This window comes from Sapajus apella, unplaced genomic scaffold (genome assembly GCF_009761245.1).
Source record: "Sapajus apella isolate SASKATOON/1434 unplaced genomic scaffold, GSC_monkey_1.0 scaffold4, whole genome shotgun sequence".
NCBI classification, from domain to species: Eukaryota; Metazoa; Chordata; class Mammalia; order Primates; family Cebidae; genus Sapajus; species Sapajus apella.
This window is the reverse complement of record NW_022436944.1, coordinates 52979655-52999053: the sequence shown is the minus strand read 5'-3', so window position 1 is coordinate 52999053 and position 19399 is coordinate 52979655. Positions and strand designations below refer to the sequence as shown.

Genomic DNA, 19399 nt, shown 5'->3' with positions numbered 1-19399 from the left:
GGTTCTTAATAAAGATCATAAATGTGGACAGCATGGAGCAAGAATCAACCACAGTAAAGAGTAGGATCATCTTACAGATTTCAGATAACATCAGGAAGGTGTGAATTTGGAAAATGGTTTTCCTTGGATGTGTCTGCCATAAAATCATAGCAATAAAACCCTCTGACTTAATTTTTTTTTAAAGCATTGCAATGGTTTATTCAATTTTATGAGTCTAAAAGGTACCAACACTTACTGATCTGAGTTTTAAGTTTGTAAAACTTTTGAGTAGTTATGATGTAACCTGATTTCTAAGATTTCAAAATAAACTTGAAAAACAAGAATCACATCCATTTTACATGCATCCATTCATTACTTTTAATTGATTATATTACAGTTAACTTAAGCCTAATTCTTTAAGGTCCCCCCAGTTTTAGAGAGGCGTGGACATAATTCGCTTTTTTCCTTTAATAAAAATGCGTGATGTGCTGTAGCATACACCAGAGCTTCTACTTTCCTGTCAGGCAACACAGACTCTGAGCTGCTTTTGTTTTTGGTCCCTGGAGGTGTATATGACAAGTTGACAGACAAAGGTGAAGACCCTGCTCCACCCAGTATAGAGTCCTCTTTTCTTTGGTGTCTCATGGAAACCTATTAACATACCTTCCACATAAGTCTCTACATATAAAACTATCAGGCATTACGAATTTGCAGTACAGTCACTTTGATAAAGTTGCTATTTTATCTTCAAAGTGGAAAAGTCCTGCTAATCAAAATGGAATTGTGAATTAAAGTAGGCCACTGGCTTAAGTATCAGGTAGAAAATCAACAGCTTATTTTTTCTGCTCAGTTTGTGCTAACACTGATGGTCTGCTTGAGGAATGCTGAGAATGCCAAGGGTAGGGCTTTAGTACCTAGGTAGGTACCCATCTCTTAAGAGATCCAGGTTTCTGGCATGGTCCTGGCTGCATTGAGACCACTTGCCATGTGTTAACTGACACAAGGCTTTGATTGATTCACAGCAGAATAAAGGTGAAAACTATCACCAGAGTTACTGCAATCCATACAGAAGTCTTTTACCTGTAAATGCCTTTCCCAATGGAGAATCAACAGATTGGGTGATGGTGGAGTAGGTCAGGAAGACTCACGTCTTCTAGAGGAAAGGATGCCTCATCACCCCTTGGGCTCAGGCAGCTGCTGTCAGAGAATGACGCAGCACCTGCACAGTCGCTGTCCACTTCCTGCCACTGCTGTTGGTGGGGTGACGGGGGCAAAGTAGGCGTGGACTTTGACATGAGGGAGCTGAGCCTGGAAGGATGAAGAAGAAAGTTTTTACACTGGTATTTTTAGGATTATGGTCATAATTCTAGAAAAGCCTATAGTCCTCCATTAAAAATCTTCACCTTAATAAGTCAGTTCAAATAGAATTTATGCTGTAGATTAGAGCTATTCCTGTTACTCCCCCTACCCTCTGCCCCCCAATAGTACCTTCTAAGAATAAGTGAAAACACTGGAGTTGATATACATTGATATATTTCCACCCAGGGGTGGTAACCTGCCCTGTTTGCAAACTAAGTGAATGTTCTCTACGGCTGTAGCACCCTGGATGGGGCTGTTTTGGGATGTAAATACAGTTGCCTAAACTTAAACCATAATCAAGAATGTAGGTGAGGCCAGGTGCAGTGGCTTATGCCTGTAATCCCAGCACTTTGGGAGGCCGAGGCGGGCGGATCATGAGGTCAGGAGTTCAAGACCAGCCTGGCCAAGATGTTGAAACCCCATCTCTACTAAAAATACAGAAGTTAGCCAGCGTTGTGGCTCACGCCTGTAATCCAGCTACTCAGGTGGCTGAGGCAGGAGAATTGCTTGAACCCAGGAGGTTGAGGTTGCAGTAAGCTGAGATCACGCCACTGCACTCCAGCCTGAGCAACAGAGCGAGACTCTGTCTCCAAAAAAAAAAAAAAAAAAAAAAAAAGCCAAATTCTGTTAAGCCCTCTTACCTGGAAATTAGCCAAGATAGCTCTACCTCCTATTCATGATGACCTTATATTGCTTAACTGATTGCCTTTAACATAGGCTTTTTTTTTTTTTTTTTTTTTTTTTGGCTCTTACCTCCATGCTGGAGTGCAGTGGTGCAATCTTGTCTCACTGCAACCTCTGCCTCCTGGGTTCAAGAGACTCTCCTGCCTCAGCCTCCTGAGTAGGCAGCAACCATGCAGAGCTGATTTTTGTATTTTAAGTAAAGATGGGTTTTCACTGTGTTGGTCAGGCTGGTCTGGAACTTCTGACCTCATGATCTGCCCGCCTTGGCCTCACAAAGTGCCGGGATTATAGGCATGAGCCACCACGCCTGGCCCAACATAGGCTTTCTTATAAGGGCTCTGATCACCAGACTGTGAAATCTCCACCCAGACCAGACCCACTTAGGTTGAATCTTCCAGGGTGAAGTCTAAGCAAGAACATTTTGAAGACTTCTAAGGTGACACTATTATACCAGATCAGTTTGCATAACAGAAAATGGATTTTTTTTTTTTTTCTTAAGAGTCTCACTCTATGGCCCAGGCTGGAGTGCAGTGGTGCGATCTGGGCAATGTCTGACTCCCAGGTTCGTGATTCTACCCCTGCCTCCCAAGTAGCTGGGATTACAGGTGCCCACCACCACGCCTGGCTAATTTTTGTAATTTTTTTTTAACAGAAATGGGGTTTCACCATTTTGGCCAGGCTGGTCTTTTCTGACCTCAAATGATCTACCCACCTTGGCTTTCAAGTGTTGGGATTATAGGCATGAGCCACTGCACCTGGCCTGATTCTTGATGTTTTCCTTTGTTGCTTAGAAATGTCAGGTGTGACTGACTCCCCTGCCCCACACCTACCCGCATCCGCTTGATGCCTGCACGGGTAACCTGCTGGCAGTCATACAGCTCAAGGCGCTCCAGGCCTCGGCAGTTCTCTAGGTGTTCCAGGGCCACATCAGTGATGAGGAGGCAGTTGTCCAGCTCCAGGACCCGCAGCCTCTCGTGGCCGCAGGCGCTGTTGCTCAGGTGCAGGATCCCATCATCTGTGATGAGTTCACAGTGGGACAAGCTCTGGAATAGGGAGAAATGAGTAAACATTTGCAGGACCCTTGTTCCAAGGCTCAAGTCCTAAAAAACGCTGGCAGCTAGCCTTTTTGCCCTTCTGCCATGGGATGACACAGCAAGAATGCCCTCAGCACTTTAGAATTATAAGAAGCTTCTGTTCATTATGAATTACCCAGTCTGTGGTAGCAGCACAAAACAGACTGACGTTAGGCAGTGAGGACCACACACAAAGCCGTGGAGCCCTTTGGGCATGGGTTTGCTGCACTAGGAGTGGCTTCTCTCTTCTAATTGTGTAAAGATGGAAATAAAAATTTCAGGGGAAATTTGGGAGTTTGCCCCCTTGAGAGCCATTTTATTGGCCAGTTCTCCATCTGAGGGGACGCCAGTGAAATCAATGCATCTCATGTCCTTGTTCATTTAGAAAATTGCACTAACAGCTGTGACTCAGAAATGTATTGAACGCTCTGCAAGGTGTATAAATCAAATACACCTTGAACAGTGTGATCTGACATTATAAACTTATCTTGGTTGCAGAAGATAAATTCCGATGAATACTATATAGCCAAATGACATTTGTGTAATTCCCTTTAAGTTCTCCGTATCAATAAGTTTCAGACCTGACAGTTTTCCCCAGTGCATATCAAATGTAAGATTCACCCCACCATGAAAACGAGAGAGGCACAAGTACTGCGTCAACATCCCATTTGTTCATTTGTTCTTTCAAATATATGAGCCCCAATTCTGCCCCAGCCCCCATGTGTGCAATCATGAGGAAAAGTATACTTTTCTGCACTGGTGGAGCCCAGACTGGAGTCTAGAAAATCAAATAATGCTAATTAAGCTTTAAACTGAAGCTGAGGTGCTTTGAGAGCATGTAATAGCAGGATTTGTCCTGAGAAGGAGACCACTGAGTTGATATTTGAAGGGTTAGGAGCTAATCCTAGGAAAGAGCAAAAGTTTGTTGTGTGCAAGGCCCAGGAGAGCAGGAGAATGGCAAGCACTGTGTTTAGGAAGATCAACATCTAATAAGTGGGAAGTAGGAGGACGCATGTAGATGCAGATGGAATTGGGGAGGTAAAGTCCAGATCACCGAGTTGTGTAGGTTATGCCGTTCTGATTCCAAGGTCAGTGGGAAGAGCTGTAAAGATGATGGGATGTTACAATTGTTCTTTAAAAAAGATGGAAAATAAATGTTGGTGAGGATGTGGAGCAATTGTAAGTCTCATAGGCTGCAGGGGTTATTTCGATGTTTCTGACTGAAATGCATACATGTGTTAACCAAAAAACACAGGGACACTGGCTGTAATTGCCCCAAACTAGATGCAGTACTCAAATATTCAAAAACAGAAAGGATAAAGAAATCACAGTGTATCCATTCTATAAAGCAATGAGAATGAACAATACACAACTACATGTGACAATATGGATAAGGAAACCAGATGTATACACCATTCCATTCATATCATTTAAATAAAATACAAAAAGAGGTAAAAACGAATATATGCGATTTGGAAGTCATGACTTTTGGAGGATCAGTGATTGAAAGGGAGCAGAAGGGGCTTTGCAGGGTCAGAACAATGTTGACCTTTGATCAGGGTGTATTCAGTTTATGGAACTGCATTGGTCTATACACCAATGATAAATGTACTTTGCTGCATGTATATTTTACTTCAGTAAAGTTAAAACTGAAAATATAAACCACTCTGACTGCCACATTTTTTAGTGCAGAAGTGGATTCAGTTTAGAGCAAGTGCATGGCTACTGCAGTCTATGAAGCAAGGAGATGCCTGAGACTTTGGACTGGGCAGGTCCGGGTGGGGAGACCTGAGTGGATGGTATAAGGTATTCCTGAAAAATAAAAAATCCAAGACACAGCAATACTGGTTGTAACAGCCCCAAACTAGAAACTAGAACTATTGGCTCTGTGAACTAGGCAGCAGACTACAACCTTGAGGGAAGGGAAGCTAGAGGAGAGAAATTGTGTTGGAACTTGGTGCTTCAAAGATTCTTCTCTGAGCTTGATCTTAATATGGAATATATTTACTTTCTCATGAATTGAACCCCTCCACATGATTAACATCAAGTGGTATTTATGTAATCAATGCTGTTCATTGGTTTTTAGCTTTTTATAATTGACTTATGAGAAAAGCCAGAACTTCATTATGGTTCTCTAGGAGGCTGTTTAAAATTTGGAAATAAAAAAATAGAATGTTGATTATTTATAATAAAATGGAACCAGAAAAAAGTGTCTCCCTGTGTATGTATATATTTCATTTATTTTTATTTTTGAGATGGAGTTTCACTCTTGTTGCCCAGGCTGGAGTGCAATGACGCAATCTTGGCTCACCGCAACCTCCACCTCCTGGGTTCAACCGATTCTTCTGCCTCAGCCTCCCAAGTAGCTGGGATTACAGGCATGCGCCACCACACCAGCTAATTTTGCATTTTTAATAGAGACGGAGTTTCTCCACGTTGGTCATACTGGTCTCAAACTCCTGACCGCAGGTGATCTGCCTACCTCTGCCTCCCAAAGTGCTGGGATTACAGGCATGAGCCACCATGCTGGGCCTATTTCATTTTATTTACATATAGATTCACACATACATATGTGTATATTTATAAACAGATTGGAGAAAGAGGATGATCGAGATGGTGTATGAATGCCAATTTCTCCATTGTTTTAATACAGGGAAATTCAGAAATCAGGAAGTTAGCAGTAATATATGAGACTGAGGAGATACTGTTATATTAATTGAAAAACTTGTACGCCAGGCGTGGTGGCTCACACCTGTAATCCCAGCACTTTGGGAGGCAGAGGCGGGGGGATCGTGTTCAGGAGTTCAAGACCAGCCTGGCCAACATGGTGAAGCCCTGTCTCTACCAAAAATACAAAAATTAGCCGGGTGTGGTGGCACATGTCTGTAATCCCAGCTACTCGCAAGGCTGAGGCAGGAGAATTGCTTGAGCCTGGGAGGTGAATGTTGCAGTGAGCTGAGATTGTGCCACTGCACTCCACCGTGGGTGACAGAGTGAGACCCTGTCCCAAAAAAAAAAGATGTTAATTTCTTAAATGTTTGGTAGAATTCTCCAATGAAACCACTGGAACTGGACATTTTTTTGGGGGGAATCTTAAAACTATACATTCAATGAAAGCAGTAATCATTTAGATACCTTGCCTCCCAAGTTAGCCCAGATCTATTGATCTTTGAAATCAACAGAGATGATACCTTACAGAAAGAGAACCCAAACAGCTTCTTGCTGTGGTAGGAGGGCGTTCACCTCTAACAGGTGAATAACGTCACAGAAACTCAGACTCACCAGGGCTTGCAGTTTGGGACAGTGAATGGAGAGCTGGATGAGCGTGCTGTCGGTTATCTGGAGAGAAACACGCTGTGTCAGTGTGGCTCCCACACCAGAACTTAATACCTAATCCTGGCTTCTCCTGAACATGAGAATCAAAAGGTGTAAAAGAGAATTAAAAACTCATCTCAAACACTCCGGGGCTGGGAGCTCCTCTCTTCACCAGCGCTTCTAGAGATGCAAAACTGTTCTTTGGTCTCTCTTCTGGTGCCGTAAGAGGGCTTAGGGTAAGGGACAAAGAGGGAGTGGGCAAGGAGCGTTCCCAGGACTCTTGTCTTTGGAGTCGCCCCATCACTGGACATGCAAGCTTGTTTTATGGAGCTATCCTGTTCTCTTCTGTAGTTCAGTCTGGGGACTGAGAAGAGCCAAAGGCTCACACATCCAATGCCTCGGCCTTACAGGTTTCCAAGCCCTGCCACCCCAGCTGATCCAGGAGGCTCGGGATGTCTCTGGGTGGGCCGCACCAGCCGGCAGACACCGGGGAGCAGGCTGCCCTGCAGAGCTGTCAGGGGTCTACTCACCAGGATGCATTCTTCAAGATCCATCTTCTCCAATTCGTGGCAATTCTGGAAGAGTCCACAAGACAGACCCCGCATGTAAGCCAGTGGTGAGGGCAACAATGGTGGCTTGCCCTGTCCCTCTGAGTACAGGCCCAGTGTCCTTATTCTCACCCATTAAGAAGTATGCTCTGTTTCTAAAGCCACCCAGTAAACCAGCACTTCTGAGCAGCTGTCTTTTGAACCACAGTGCTTTGGAACTGGGAACAGGGCTGCCTCTGGCTGCATTTCCTTCTCTTGGCCAGGAAAGAGAGTTGTCTACAACCATCCCAGTGCTCGCAGACATCAGCGGGGATATTTTAGCCACAGACCTGGCTCTGAGAGGACCTGGAGATGTGGGGTGCTAAGCCACACTGTGGGGTTGGGTGGAGGTGGCAGAGAGCATCAACAGCCCCAGGAGGTCATGGGCTCCTGGCAGCAGGTCCAGAGGGGCCCCCAGTGGTCAGCATTAGCAGGGCAAAGGGCAGAGTACAGCCCAGTCAGGGGGCACTGCTGAGAGGCCACGTTGGGGTCCCTATGAGGAAATGAGTCTCCTGCCAGGAGGAGGCTTGTCCCACCTGACCCACCTGACCAAGCGTGAGGCCCAGACCCTTTACAGAACTCTACAGGACGTCCCTAGATTTCTGGCTAACTGGAAAAACTACAGTACGCACCCCAGGGGCTTGGCTCCACTTTGTGCCTGTCTTTTCTGAAGGTAGTTTTTTGCACACCCAAAACCACTCCAAGTCACTTGGAATTCAGGAGGTGAATTACAGTTTGGTTCTATTCTTTAAATCTATGCCTTACCCGAGCTAAAAGTGTAAAACCTGCGTCAGTCAAGTGGGAGCATCGGGCAGCCTCCAAAATTCTGGGGAGAAAGTATACAGGGGAGAAAAAGGTACCAGCTGGTGAAGAATGGAAACACATACTTTACGATGCACACACAAGTCTTGTCTGCTCTTTGACGTGCTCTTGCTTCTGTTAACAGCCCTTAGGGAATGTGACGTGCCCAAGTCCCCGCAGTTCCATTCCAAACTTCAGAGTAAATCCAGGAATCTTCCTGCTATACCAGCATGTTGTTTTTAAATATTATTCTAATATTTGTGGGTTTTTTTTAAACAGAGTCTCACACTGCCATCCAGGCTGGAGTGCAGTGGCAGGATCCTGGCTCACTGCAGCCTCTGCCTCCCAGGTTCAAGTGATTCTCCCGCCTCAGCCTCCTAAGTAGCTAGGACTACAGGTGCCTGCCACCATGCCCAGCTGATTTTTGTATTTTTAGTAGAAAAGGGGTTTCACCATGTTGGCCAGGCTGGTCTCAAACTCCTGACCTCAGGTGATCCACCTACCTCAGCCTCCCAAAGTGCTGGGATTACTGGCATGAGCCACTGCACCCAGCCTTGTTCACTTTGTAAACACATTTAAGATGAGCTTTTTCTCAATAAAATCATCTTGGGATTTACTGCATTTATGGAAATTCTCAGGTACCCTAAAGGATTTTTAAAAAATTTGTAGACATTGAAAAATAAGTTAATTCTCAATAGGGATGGATGCATGAATAACATTTCTAAGGTAAATACTCCCTTACAGCAATAATTTTGACCTTCTTTCTGACGAGTTTTGATCATCCAAATTCCTCCTACTAACCAAAAATATCTAAATGATATAGAACCTTCTCTGTAACAGTAAAAAAAATTGGTAAAAGGAGAAATACATAATTTTTAAAAGATATAGAACTGATGTGAGCATGGGAATGGGTCAGTTTCATTGGAAAGTAGAGATTTTTAAAAAGTATCTTTTCTTTTGGCTGGGCATGGTGGCTCACACCTGTAACCTCAGCACTTTGGGAGGCTGAGGCAGGTGGATCACCTGAGGTCGGGAGGTCAGGAACCAGCCCGACCAACATGGAGAAATCCCATCTCTACTAAAAATACAAAATTAGCTGGGTGTGCTGGCGCATGCCTGTAGTCCCAGCTAACTCTGAAGGCTGAGGCAGGAGAATCGCTTGAGCCGGGAGGCGGAGGTTGCGGTGAGCCGAGATGGCACCACTGCACTCCAGCCTGGGCGACAGTAGCAAAACTCTGTCTCAAAAAAAAAAAAAAAAGTATCATTTTTGCTGCCTCTTGGATAGAGTTTAAAGTTGCTGATTCTGAGGTCAAACAATTATTGCTACTATTGTTAAAATTTTAATATTCATAGCTGGTAATGATAATCTATTACCTAGAAGATCAGAATATAAATTATTTGTTTTTTGAGATGGGGGCCTCACTCTGTTTCCCACGCTGGAGCGCAGTGGCATGATCTTTCACTTCAACCTCCGCCTCCTGGGTTCAAGTGATTCTCCTGCCTCAGCTTCCTAAGTAGCTGGAATTACAGGTGCCTGCCACCGCGCCAAACTAATTTTTGTATTTTTAGTAGAGATGGGGTTTCGCCATGTTGGCTAGGCTGGTATTGAACTCCTGACCTCAGGCGATCCGTCCACCTTAGCTTCCCAAAGTTTGGGATTACAGGCGTAAGCCACTGTGACCAGCCTAAATTATTATTTGTTAAAAACAAACCCTTTTCCCTACTGGGGAAGAAGCTAAGTAAGAAGGCGATTATGATATTCCCCCATTCTGTCCGTCTGGCAGCAGGTCCAGAGGAGAAGCTCATGTCCTTTGCATGTGAGGCTATCGCTCTGTTCACTATGTGCTCACTTGGATGCTTAACGAAATACCAGGATGAGGTGAACATTCATTAAGAAAGTAAGGTTTGGATTCACTTGTGGTAGACATGTTATACTCTCCCAGTACATCCCGCAGTGAACTGGATTTACACACTGTCTCACCCCAATTTACCCAACAAAAGCCAGCAACACGCAACTGCTGCCTCCACCGCCACTACCTGGCAAGCCTATCCCCTCCTGCCGGAAGCCCTCTTGGTTAACTCGCCAAACCTGAGCTGCAAAGCAAAAAGCGCGGTGTACTCACTGCAGTCGCGGGCAGTTCAAACCCAGGGCTGTAAGAGAGGCGTCTGTGAGGTTGCTGCAACCCGAAAGGCAGAGGGCCTGCAGCCGGTGACAGCCCCTGCAGAGCTGCACCACACCTTCATCTGTGATGCGCTGAGGAAAGGCAGCACACAAAGAAAAGTCACAGGACGAGCGCGGTACTCAAAGAGGAGCAGCAGCAGAAGACCTGCTGCTGCTCAATTAATTTTGGTGAGTACTAGCATTTTATCCAAATAACTTCAACAAAATAAGCAGACACGTACTTGTGTTATCTCTGCGCAGCTTTAAAATATTCTAGCAATTTTAGATAAGATACGTGCATCCAGGAAAAAGTAAGATCTTTTGTTATTACGAATGGAGAATAAAAGTTTAAAATTCCATTTCTCCCTCACTAGTCATCAAAATATAGATTTTTCATAAAATTGATAAATGCATAATTTTAAAATCTGATTAAAGAACTGACGAGACTTTCCTAGTTTGGGTGACATATTAATATTTGGTTGGATTTCTGCAGATTAATGCTTTAGATATTTATAATATACATATGTATATTTCATCAAACGTTTTAGACAATAGGAAAATTAAATCATGAAATTATTAATACCTTAGAATTTTATGAATTTGGCCATGAAGATTCAAAATAGTATGTTCACTTAAACAGACTAACTGATACACTAATACACAGGCACATCTACATTATGCTTCAAGCCACCTGCCAATGCTGTCCTACACACAAGTCAAGGTCCTGTTTTTGAATAGTCCAGGTTATAAGGTCAACATTTGTCCAGAATATAGTTTCTGGTTTTTTTTCCCACCATCAGAGACTCTAAAGATTTAGAATATATTCATTTAAAGCCAAATGCCAGGGTCTCCCTTACCTTTCTCAAAATCTACGTCCCCTTGAAAACCTGGTAGGAAGCAGCAAGCATCCTCTCCATTATCAATATTTGCAATGGCAGTGGAGAAGGACCAGCAGTTTTTAATAGGCTAATATCCTAATGAAAACGACACCTTACTCTTGCATATGCGTTTTATTTTTTTCATTATTTTTTAACCAGGGGAAACTGTGAACGCAGTCCCCCACTACCACCAATTATGCAGTCGAGTTTCCCACATTTGGGGAAGTCGCAGGGGTCAGCACATCCAGAGCGCAATGGATAAACCTCGCCCTGGGAAAACCACCTTCGTGATCATGGTATCTCCCCTGCCAGGTGCATTTTATTTTATTTATTTATTTATTTATTTATTTATTTTTTTTGAGATGGAGTTTCACTCATGTTACCCAGGCTGGAGTGCAATGGCGCGATCTCGGCTCACCGCAACCTCCGCCTCCTGGGTTCAGGCAATTCTCCTGCCTCAGCCTCCTGAGTAGCTGGCATTACAGGCATGCACCACCATGCCCAGCTAATTTTTTGTATTTTTAGTAGAGACGGGGTTTCACCATGTTGACCAGGATGGTCTCGATCTGTTGACCTCGTGATCCACCCGCCTCAGCCTCCCAAAGTGCTGGGATTACAGGCGTGAGCCACCGCGCCCGGCCCATTTTATTTTTTAAAGCATTTTCACATGTGTTATTTCATTTTTTTCCACTGAAACAACGTGAGAAGAGTCATCGTCCTCAATTTATAAGTTAAAAAGAAAAAGACACTGAGATTTTATCATGAAATTGTTAGGTCTTACAACTATTTAGTGACCAGTTCACAGCATTCCTCAATAGTGTCCCTAATACTCGATTCACCAAAATCACACCTGGTCTATGTTATTTTTAGGGGCGATGTCAGTGGCTTTGTATTGAGGATGATTCCTTTTGGTTGCTGCTGTTCTTCCATCTTGTGACAAACTTGTAGGTCATATAAGGACTCAGGATGAAAAATCCGGGTGTGGCAACACAGCCCATCTCAGCTGCCTGGAGGGCTGCAGGGAGGCTCGGGGCACACTGCTTTGGGAGAGCACAGAGCAGATGGCGTTGAGGAAAGGCATGCCACTTACCGAGCAGGACTGTAGGTTGAGGCTCACAAGCTCGTGGCAGTAATTCTGAATGTGTTTCAGAGCTTCATCTTCTAACTGAGTGGACAGAGAAAACAAAAGACAGCTGGAATCCAGGTGAGGGAACAGGGGGACACCAAGGAAAATGCAAAAGCAACCTCCCCAATGAGGTGTCCACACCTGACACGTAACACACACAGCTGTATCTACGCTCGGGTACCTGTGTGCAGCCCCTCAGGAGCAGGGCTTTCAGGCCTCGACAACCTCGCACCAGTGCCTCGATGCCATCCTTTGTGATCTGGTCACACCAAGAGAGGTTCAGGTATTCCAGGTTTCGGCAGCCCTCACTGAGAGAACAAGAAACAAAAACGTATGTGCAGTCTCTCCTGTAGAGAGTTCATTACTAACTCTGAGCTTACGACATCACAAGAAATTCAGGGGAGACCATGCCTGGGACCTCTTGGAGTCACCTACTTCCCTCTTCAATGTGACAGTTAGGAAGGCTTCCAGAACGTTCATAGCTTTGGGTATTTCTCTTGACCACAAACAGTGGGCACTCCTACCTGATCCCCTTCAAGGAGCTGTTTGTAATAGACACACAGGAGGTCAGATCCAGATGTTTCAGCTTGGAACAGAATCTGCTAAGGCTATAACACGTGCTGAAAAAGAGCAGGCGCACTAAAGATATTTTCAACCCCGTTTCTCTCCCGTCACTCTCCCCATGGCTATTTAGTCACCAGCTAATCTTCATTACTTACCTGTCCGTGATTTTTGTGCATCCATTGAGGTTTAAATGTTCAATGTTTCGGCAGTTCTGTGCAAAGGTCCTAAAATGAGAAAACATTTTAAAGCTCCCTGCAAGTTGCTGGACAGCCACCAGAGGGCACATGAAACCACTGACGTTTAGAACAGCGCTCCCTCAAACTTTAAAGCATGTAAGCATCAACTAGGGTTCTTGTCAGAGTGCAGATTCTGACGGTAGATCTAGAATGGAGCCTGCCAGTCTGCAGTTCGAGGAAAACCCCAGGTAATGCCACTGCTGCCAGTCTGGGGATCACATTTTGAGAAGCAGAGTCCTAGACTGACTACCTATCAATCAGTTCTCCTTCACCTGCAGCTTGGTGTCATCACCAAATCATGAGAATAGAGGCCTAGCACCCTGCTCCCTCTGCTCTACAGAAAAATTAATTTGAAGCAAGGGGGCAAACCTTGTACTGTGCCATGCTGTCACTTGCTTACCCTAGAGCCTTTCCAGAGAAACCATCTCTGGCAATTGATAGAAGTCAGCAGTCAATCAGTATCAAGACCCACTGATTTTACTGGTGAGGACACTCAGTCATGAAGAGAAACTTCCTCATTGATCTGTGGGTTGGTAGCAAGGTCAGAAGCAGCAAATTAAAACCCCCTATTGAGCACTCAGTGCTTAACATATTCATCAAGGACTAGCTCAAGTCATCTCCATAAATTTGAAATACAGTTTTGACATATGGGATGGAGTCCTGACCCTTTCATGCTATACCCCAAAGCCATCAAAACCTAACCTTACCCTTATTTGCTCCTTCCAACCTGCCCTGGTACAGGGAGGGGGAACCAAGCTGGAGCCTGATGCACTGTCAGAGATGAAGAGATGGGGCTGAGAGTCTAGGAAGACCCAGGCAGATGGAGTTATCTCACAAGAGCATGGGAGTGGAGAGAATGCCACAAAAACTACAGAGATCTGTGGAGGGTGCCCTTCAAGACTTAAGTACAGGCCAGGCACGATGGCTCATGCCTGTAATCTGAGGACTTTGGGAGACCAAAGCAGGAGAATCACTTGAGCCCAAGGGCTTGAGACCGGCCAAGGCTACACGGTGAGAGTCTATCTCCAAAACAACAACGACAAGAATTCAGTACCACACTGATCAGTGTATGCATGTGATGAAACTACCCAAAGCCCAAGGCCAGGGAATAAGAATCAACAAAAAGCATTAAAGCAAACAGTAGCCAGAACTCACCCAGAGCAAGGAATAGTGTCCATTTCTACCAAGATAGAGTGAAAAATGCCACATTTCTTGGGGGCATAGGGTATTGAGAAGAGTCTTCCTTTAGGAGTGGAGTACAATTAGCCCTCAACGCTGCTTTGATACAACCTAACAAATCTTAAAAACAAGACCTAACAGGAACTATTCCCAATGAACTCAACTGTATCCCAGAACAAAACCCAAGAGTATTTACAGGGATACAAAAATATCTGCACCCAACAAAGTAAAATTCACAATGTCTGGCATTGAACAAAAAATTATCATGTTTTCAAAGGAGGAGGAAAATATATCCATAATAAAAAGAAAATGTAATCTACTAAAACCTACTCTAAACTGACACAAATAGCAGAAAGAACAAATACATTAAAAATTATAATGTTATTGCCTAGACTATATTTCTATGAAGCTAACAAATAAACATGTTATGTAGACACATGGAAAAGAAGAGATCCAAGTTAAACTTTTAGATATGAAAACCAGCCAGGTGCAGTGGCTCATGGCTGTAATGCCAGCACTTTGAGAACCTGAGGGAGGCAGATCACCTGAGGTCAAAAGTTCAAGACCAGCCTAGCCAACATGGTGAAACCCTGTCTCTACTAAAAAAATAAAAAATAAAAAAAAATTAGTTGGTGTGGTGGCACATGCCTGTAGTTCCAGCTGCTCGGGAGACTAAGGCAGAAGAATCACTTGAACCCGGGAGGTGGAGGTTGCAGTGAGCCAAGATTGCACCACCGCACTCCAGCCTGGGCCACAGAGCAAGACTCCATCTCGGGGAAAAGAAAAAAAAAGATAAGAAAACCACAATGACTGAAATAAAACTTTACTGGATGAAATTAATAACAGATTATATATGGCAGAAGAAAAGATTAGTGAACTTGAAGACGTAACAATAGCAACTATCAAAAATGAAACACAGGGGAATAAAAGAGAGAAAGAACAGAGCATGAATGAACTGTAGGACAACTTCAAGTAACTAATATACATGTGACTGGAATCACCAAATAAGGAGGAGACAGAGGAAGGAGGAAAAAATACTGAAGAGATAATTGCCAAGATTTTCCCGAACTTTACGAAAACAATAAATCCATAGATCAAAGGAACCCAAAAGAATCACAAGTACAAGCAACATGAAGAAAAACACACCGAGGCATGTCATAACCAAATTGATCAAAACTAGTGACAGATTAGCCATGTGTGGTAGCGTATGCCTGTGGTCCCAGCCATTTGGAAGGCTGAGGTCAGAGGATCACTTGAGCTCACGAGGTGGAGGTTATAGTGAGCTGAGATTGTGCCACTGCATTCCATCCTGGATGACAGAGTGAGACTCCATTGAGAGAGAAAGAGAGAAACCAATGATGGGGAAACCCTAAAAACAGCCAGAGAACAAAGCCATGTTATATAAAGAGAATAAAACATAAGGGCGACAGCAGATTTCTCACTGGTAATGCAAAAGCAAGAAAACAGAGGGGCACCATCCTTAAAATACTGAAAACAAAAAATGGTCACTACAGAATTCTATACTCAGCAAAATGATTCTTTTTAAGTGAAGAAAAAAATAGACTTTTTTAGACATAGAAGAGCTGAAAGAATTAATCAGACTTGCAGTAAAACAAATGTAAAAAAGTTTCTTTAGGTAGAAAGAAAATGACACCAGATTAAAAAAATGTGTCTACAGAAAGGAATGACTGGACATATGAACTACTTGGGTATATACAATTTTTAAATTTAAATATCTTAAAAATAGGCTGGGCACTGTGACTCATGCCTCCCAACACTTTGGGAGGCTGAGGTGGGCAGACCCCTTGAGGCCAGGAGTTTGAGACCAGCCTGGCCAACAAGGTGAAACCCTGTCTCTACCAAAAGCACAAAAATTAGCCAGGTGGGGTGGTACATGCCTATAGTCCCAGCTACTTTGGGAGGCTGAGGCACAAGAATCATTTGAACCCAGGAGGCAGAAGTTGTGGTGAGCCTAGATCACGCCACTGCACTCCAGCCTGGCTGACAGAGTGAGACTCTGTCTCAAAATAAATAAATAAAAATAACTAAATAAATAAATCTCTTAAAAATAATTGACTGTTAAACAAAAATACTAAATCTATTATGGAGTTTATGTAATTAGAATTAAAATGTACGACAACAATAGCATAAAGACGGAGTGAGAAGAAATGGAAGTGTTATGTAATACAATATGAAGGTAAACTGTTGTACATTAAAGATGTATTCAATAAACTCTAAAACAACGACTAAACATATGAAGAGTTATAGAAACTAAGCTAAAAAAGAATATAAAATGAAATCATAAAAAATGCTTAATCTCAGCCAGGCATGGTAGCTCGTGCCTGTAATCCCAGCACTTTGGGAGGCCAAGGTGGGCAGATCACTTGAGGTCAGGAGTTTGAGACCAGCCTGGGCCACATGGTGAGACCCAATCTCTACTAAAAATACACAACTTAGCCAGGCATAGTGATGCATGTCTCAGCTACTTGGGAGGCTGAGGCACAAGAATCACTTGAACCTGGGAGGTGGAGGCTGCAGTGAGTCGAGATTGTGCCACTGCACTCCAGCCTGGGCAACAGAGCTAGACCTTGTCAAAAAAAAAAAATCTAAAAGAAGAAAGAAAAAGAGGAAAGGGAAAAAAAAATGTTTGGGACAAACAGAAAACAAAGGCAAAAGGGTAGATTTACACCTAACCCATTCCCTAGTAAATGGAAATGGTCGCCGGGCGCGTGGCTCAAGCCTGTAATCCCAGCACTTTGGGAGGCCGAGGCGGGTGGATCCCGAGGTCAAGAGATCGAGACCGTCCTGGTCAACATGGTGAAACCCCGTCTCTACTAAAACTACAAAAAATTAGCTGGGCATGGTGGTGCATGCCTGTAATCCCAGCTACTCAGGAGGTTGAGGCAGGAGAATTGCCTGAACCCAGGAGGCGGAGGTTGCGGTGAGCCGAGATCGCGCCATTGCACTCCAGCCTGGGTAACAAGAGTGAAACTCTGTCTCAAATAAAGAAAGAAAGAAAGAAAGAAAGAAAGAAAGAAAGAAAGAAAGAAATAAATAAATAAATGGAAATGGTCTAACCCAAATTGAAAAGCAGAGATTGTCATATTGGATAAAAAGCAACACCCAGCCGGGCACAGTGGCTCATGCCTATAATCCCAGTACTTTTGGACACCAAGGCAGGCAGATCATGAGCTCAGGAGATCAAGACCATCCTGGCACACAGTGAAACCCTGCCTCTACTAAAAACACGAAAAATTAGCCAGGCATGGTGGCACATGTCTGTAGTCCCAGCTAGTTGGGAGGCTGAGGTGGAAGAATCACTTGAACACGGGACGTGGAGGTTGCTGTGAGCCAAGACTGTGTCACTGCACTCCAGCCTGGGTGACAGAGCAAGACCCTATCTCAAAAAAAAAAAGCAAAAAAAAAGCAATACCCAACTATATGCTGCGTATAAGAAATCAACTTTAAACATGGATACAAATAAAGTAAAATTGTAGGAAAACTTATATAATGCCAATACTAGTTAAAAGAAAGCTGGAGTGACTATATCAGACAAAGTAGATTTTACAGTAAAGAAAATTATCAGGGATAAAAGAAGGACATATCAATAAAAAAGACATAGCCATTCTAAGCGTCTGTATGCACAATAACAGAGCTTCAAAACACAGGAAGCAAGACCTGATAGCACTGTGAGGAGAAATTAACAAATGAAAATTATAGGCAGAGATTTCAATACTCCTATTAGTTGATAAATTAGTAGTCAAAAAATCAGTAAGAATACAGAGGACCTGCTCAACACTATCAACCAACCTGACCTACTGGTATTGATAGCACGCTTCATCTAACAGTGGAACATACACTCTTCAAGTGTACAGGGGACACTTGCCAAGAGAGACCATATTATTGGCCACAAAAAAAGTCTCAATAAAATTAAAAGGATTCAAAACTATGTTCTGTGACCACAACTGAATTCAATTAGAAATCAGTAACATGCTCTTCTGGAAAATGTCCAAATATCTGGAAACTAAATAATATTGTTCTAAACAACCCATGGATCAGGGAAGAAATCAAAAGGGGAATTAGAATGCATTTTGCATGAAAATGAAAACATAGCTTACAAGAATTTTTGACATAAATTTTCCCCAAAGTATTTAGTTAGTTTATGTCATGAAACTCCCATACTAGAAAAAAAGGTCTCAAATCAATGACTTGAGCTTCCATCTTAAGAAACTAGAGAAAAAACAAAAACAAATGAACCCCAAAGTAGGCAAAAGGAAGGAAATAATAAAGATCAGACTGGAAAGAAAAGAAGTAGAAAACAGAAAAACAATGAAAAATGGGTGAAAGCGAAAGCTGGTTCTTTGAGAATATCAATAAAATTGATAGACCTCTTAATAGCCAGACTGACAAGGACACACACACACACACACATACACACACACACAAAGACAACAATTACCAATTTCAGAAATCAGAGAGGGGATATCACTGCAGATTTTACAGATATTAAAATGATAAGAGGATATTATAAACAATGCTAACAAATTCAAGAACTTAGGTGAAATGGACAAATTCCTTGAAAGACACAGACTACCAAAACTCATTTGCAAAGAAATAATCAGAAAAGTTCTATACATATTAAAGAAATTGAGGCCAAGTGTGGTGGCTCACGCCTGTAATCCCAGCACTTTGACAGGCTGACGCAGGCAGATCACCTGAGGTTAGGAGTTCAAGACCAGGCTGGCCAACATGGTGAAACCCTGTTTCTACTAAAAATACAAAAATTAGCCAGGCAATAATCCCAGCTACTTGGGAGGCTGAGGCAGGAGAATTGCTTGAGGTTGCAGTGGGCCAAGGCTGTACTATTGAGGTCCAGCCTAGAAAACAAAAAAAAAATTCATCTTAAAAAAAAAAAAAAAAAAAAAGGGAAATTGAATTTGTAATTAAAAACCTTTCCCTAAAAAAAAAATGTAGGATCAGATGGCCTCAATAGTGAATTCTATAAAACATTTTTAAAAAAAATACAAATTGTACAAAAACACTCCCAGAATTAAAAAAAAAATTTTTTTTTGGTATTTTTTAGAGGTAGGGTCTCTGTCATCCAGCTTGGAGTATGGTGGTATGATCATAGCTCACTGCAGCCTTGAACCCCTGGGCTCAAGTGATCCTCCCACCTTAGCCTTCCAAATAGCTAGGACTACAGGCATGTGCCACCACACCCAGCTATTTAATTTTTTTTTTTTTTTTTTTTTTAGAGATGTGGTCTTGTTGTGTTGCCCAGGCTGGTCTCAAAATCCTGAGCTCAAGTGATTCTCCCATCATGGCCTCCCAAAGCACTGGGATTACAGATGTCAGCCACTGAACACATCCCTAGAAATGTGAATAGGAGGAAATACTTCCCAATTCATTCCATGAAGCCAGTATTACCTTGATACCTAAACCAGAAAAAAGCATTAT

The 19399-nt window shown here is 43.1% G+C and overlaps 1 protein-coding gene and 1 non-coding gene across 11 annotated transcripts in view; both read right to left on the bottom strand.

Moving 5' to 3' along the window:
- Nucleotides 1-171: 171 nt before the first annotated feature.
- Nucleotides 172-19399, bottom strand: part of FBXL2 (F-box and leucine rich repeat protein 2) — a 111119-nt gene continuing 91891 nt past the window's right edge. For 3 of the 10 annotated variants that reach the window (XM_032268995.1, XM_032268988.1, XM_032269024.1), the window contains 10 exons: nt 12683-12751; nt 12488-12602; nt 12145-12271; nt 11928-12002; nt 9922-10052; nt 7763-7823; nt 6941-6985; nt 6378-6434; nt 2853-3065; nt 172-1287 (listed from right to left, as the gene is read on the bottom strand). In XM_032268995.1, the coding sequence (XP_032124886.1) occupies nt 1180-1287; nt 2853-3065; nt 6378-6434; nt 6941-6985; nt 7763-7823; nt 9922-10052; nt 11928-12002; nt 12145-12271; nt 12488-12602; nt 12683-12707 (957 nt within the window). In that variant the 5' untranslated portion in view covers nt 12708-12751 and the 3' untranslated portion in view covers nt 172-1179. Of the gene's footprint in view, nt 1288-2852; nt 3066-6377; nt 6502-6940; nt 6986-7762; nt 7824-9921; nt 10053-11927; nt 12003-12144; nt 12272-12487; nt 12603-12682; nt 12752-13163; nt 13253-19369; nt 19378-19399 lie in introns of those variants that run through there. The other 7 variants (XM_032268967.1, XM_032268957.1, XM_032268948.1 and 4 more) reach the window with 5 other exon arrangements.
- Nucleotides 10994-11157, bottom strand: LOC116545041. The gene has a single exon (XR_004266163.1). It is a non-coding gene; the product is annotated as a U1 spliceosomal RNA (small nuclear RNA).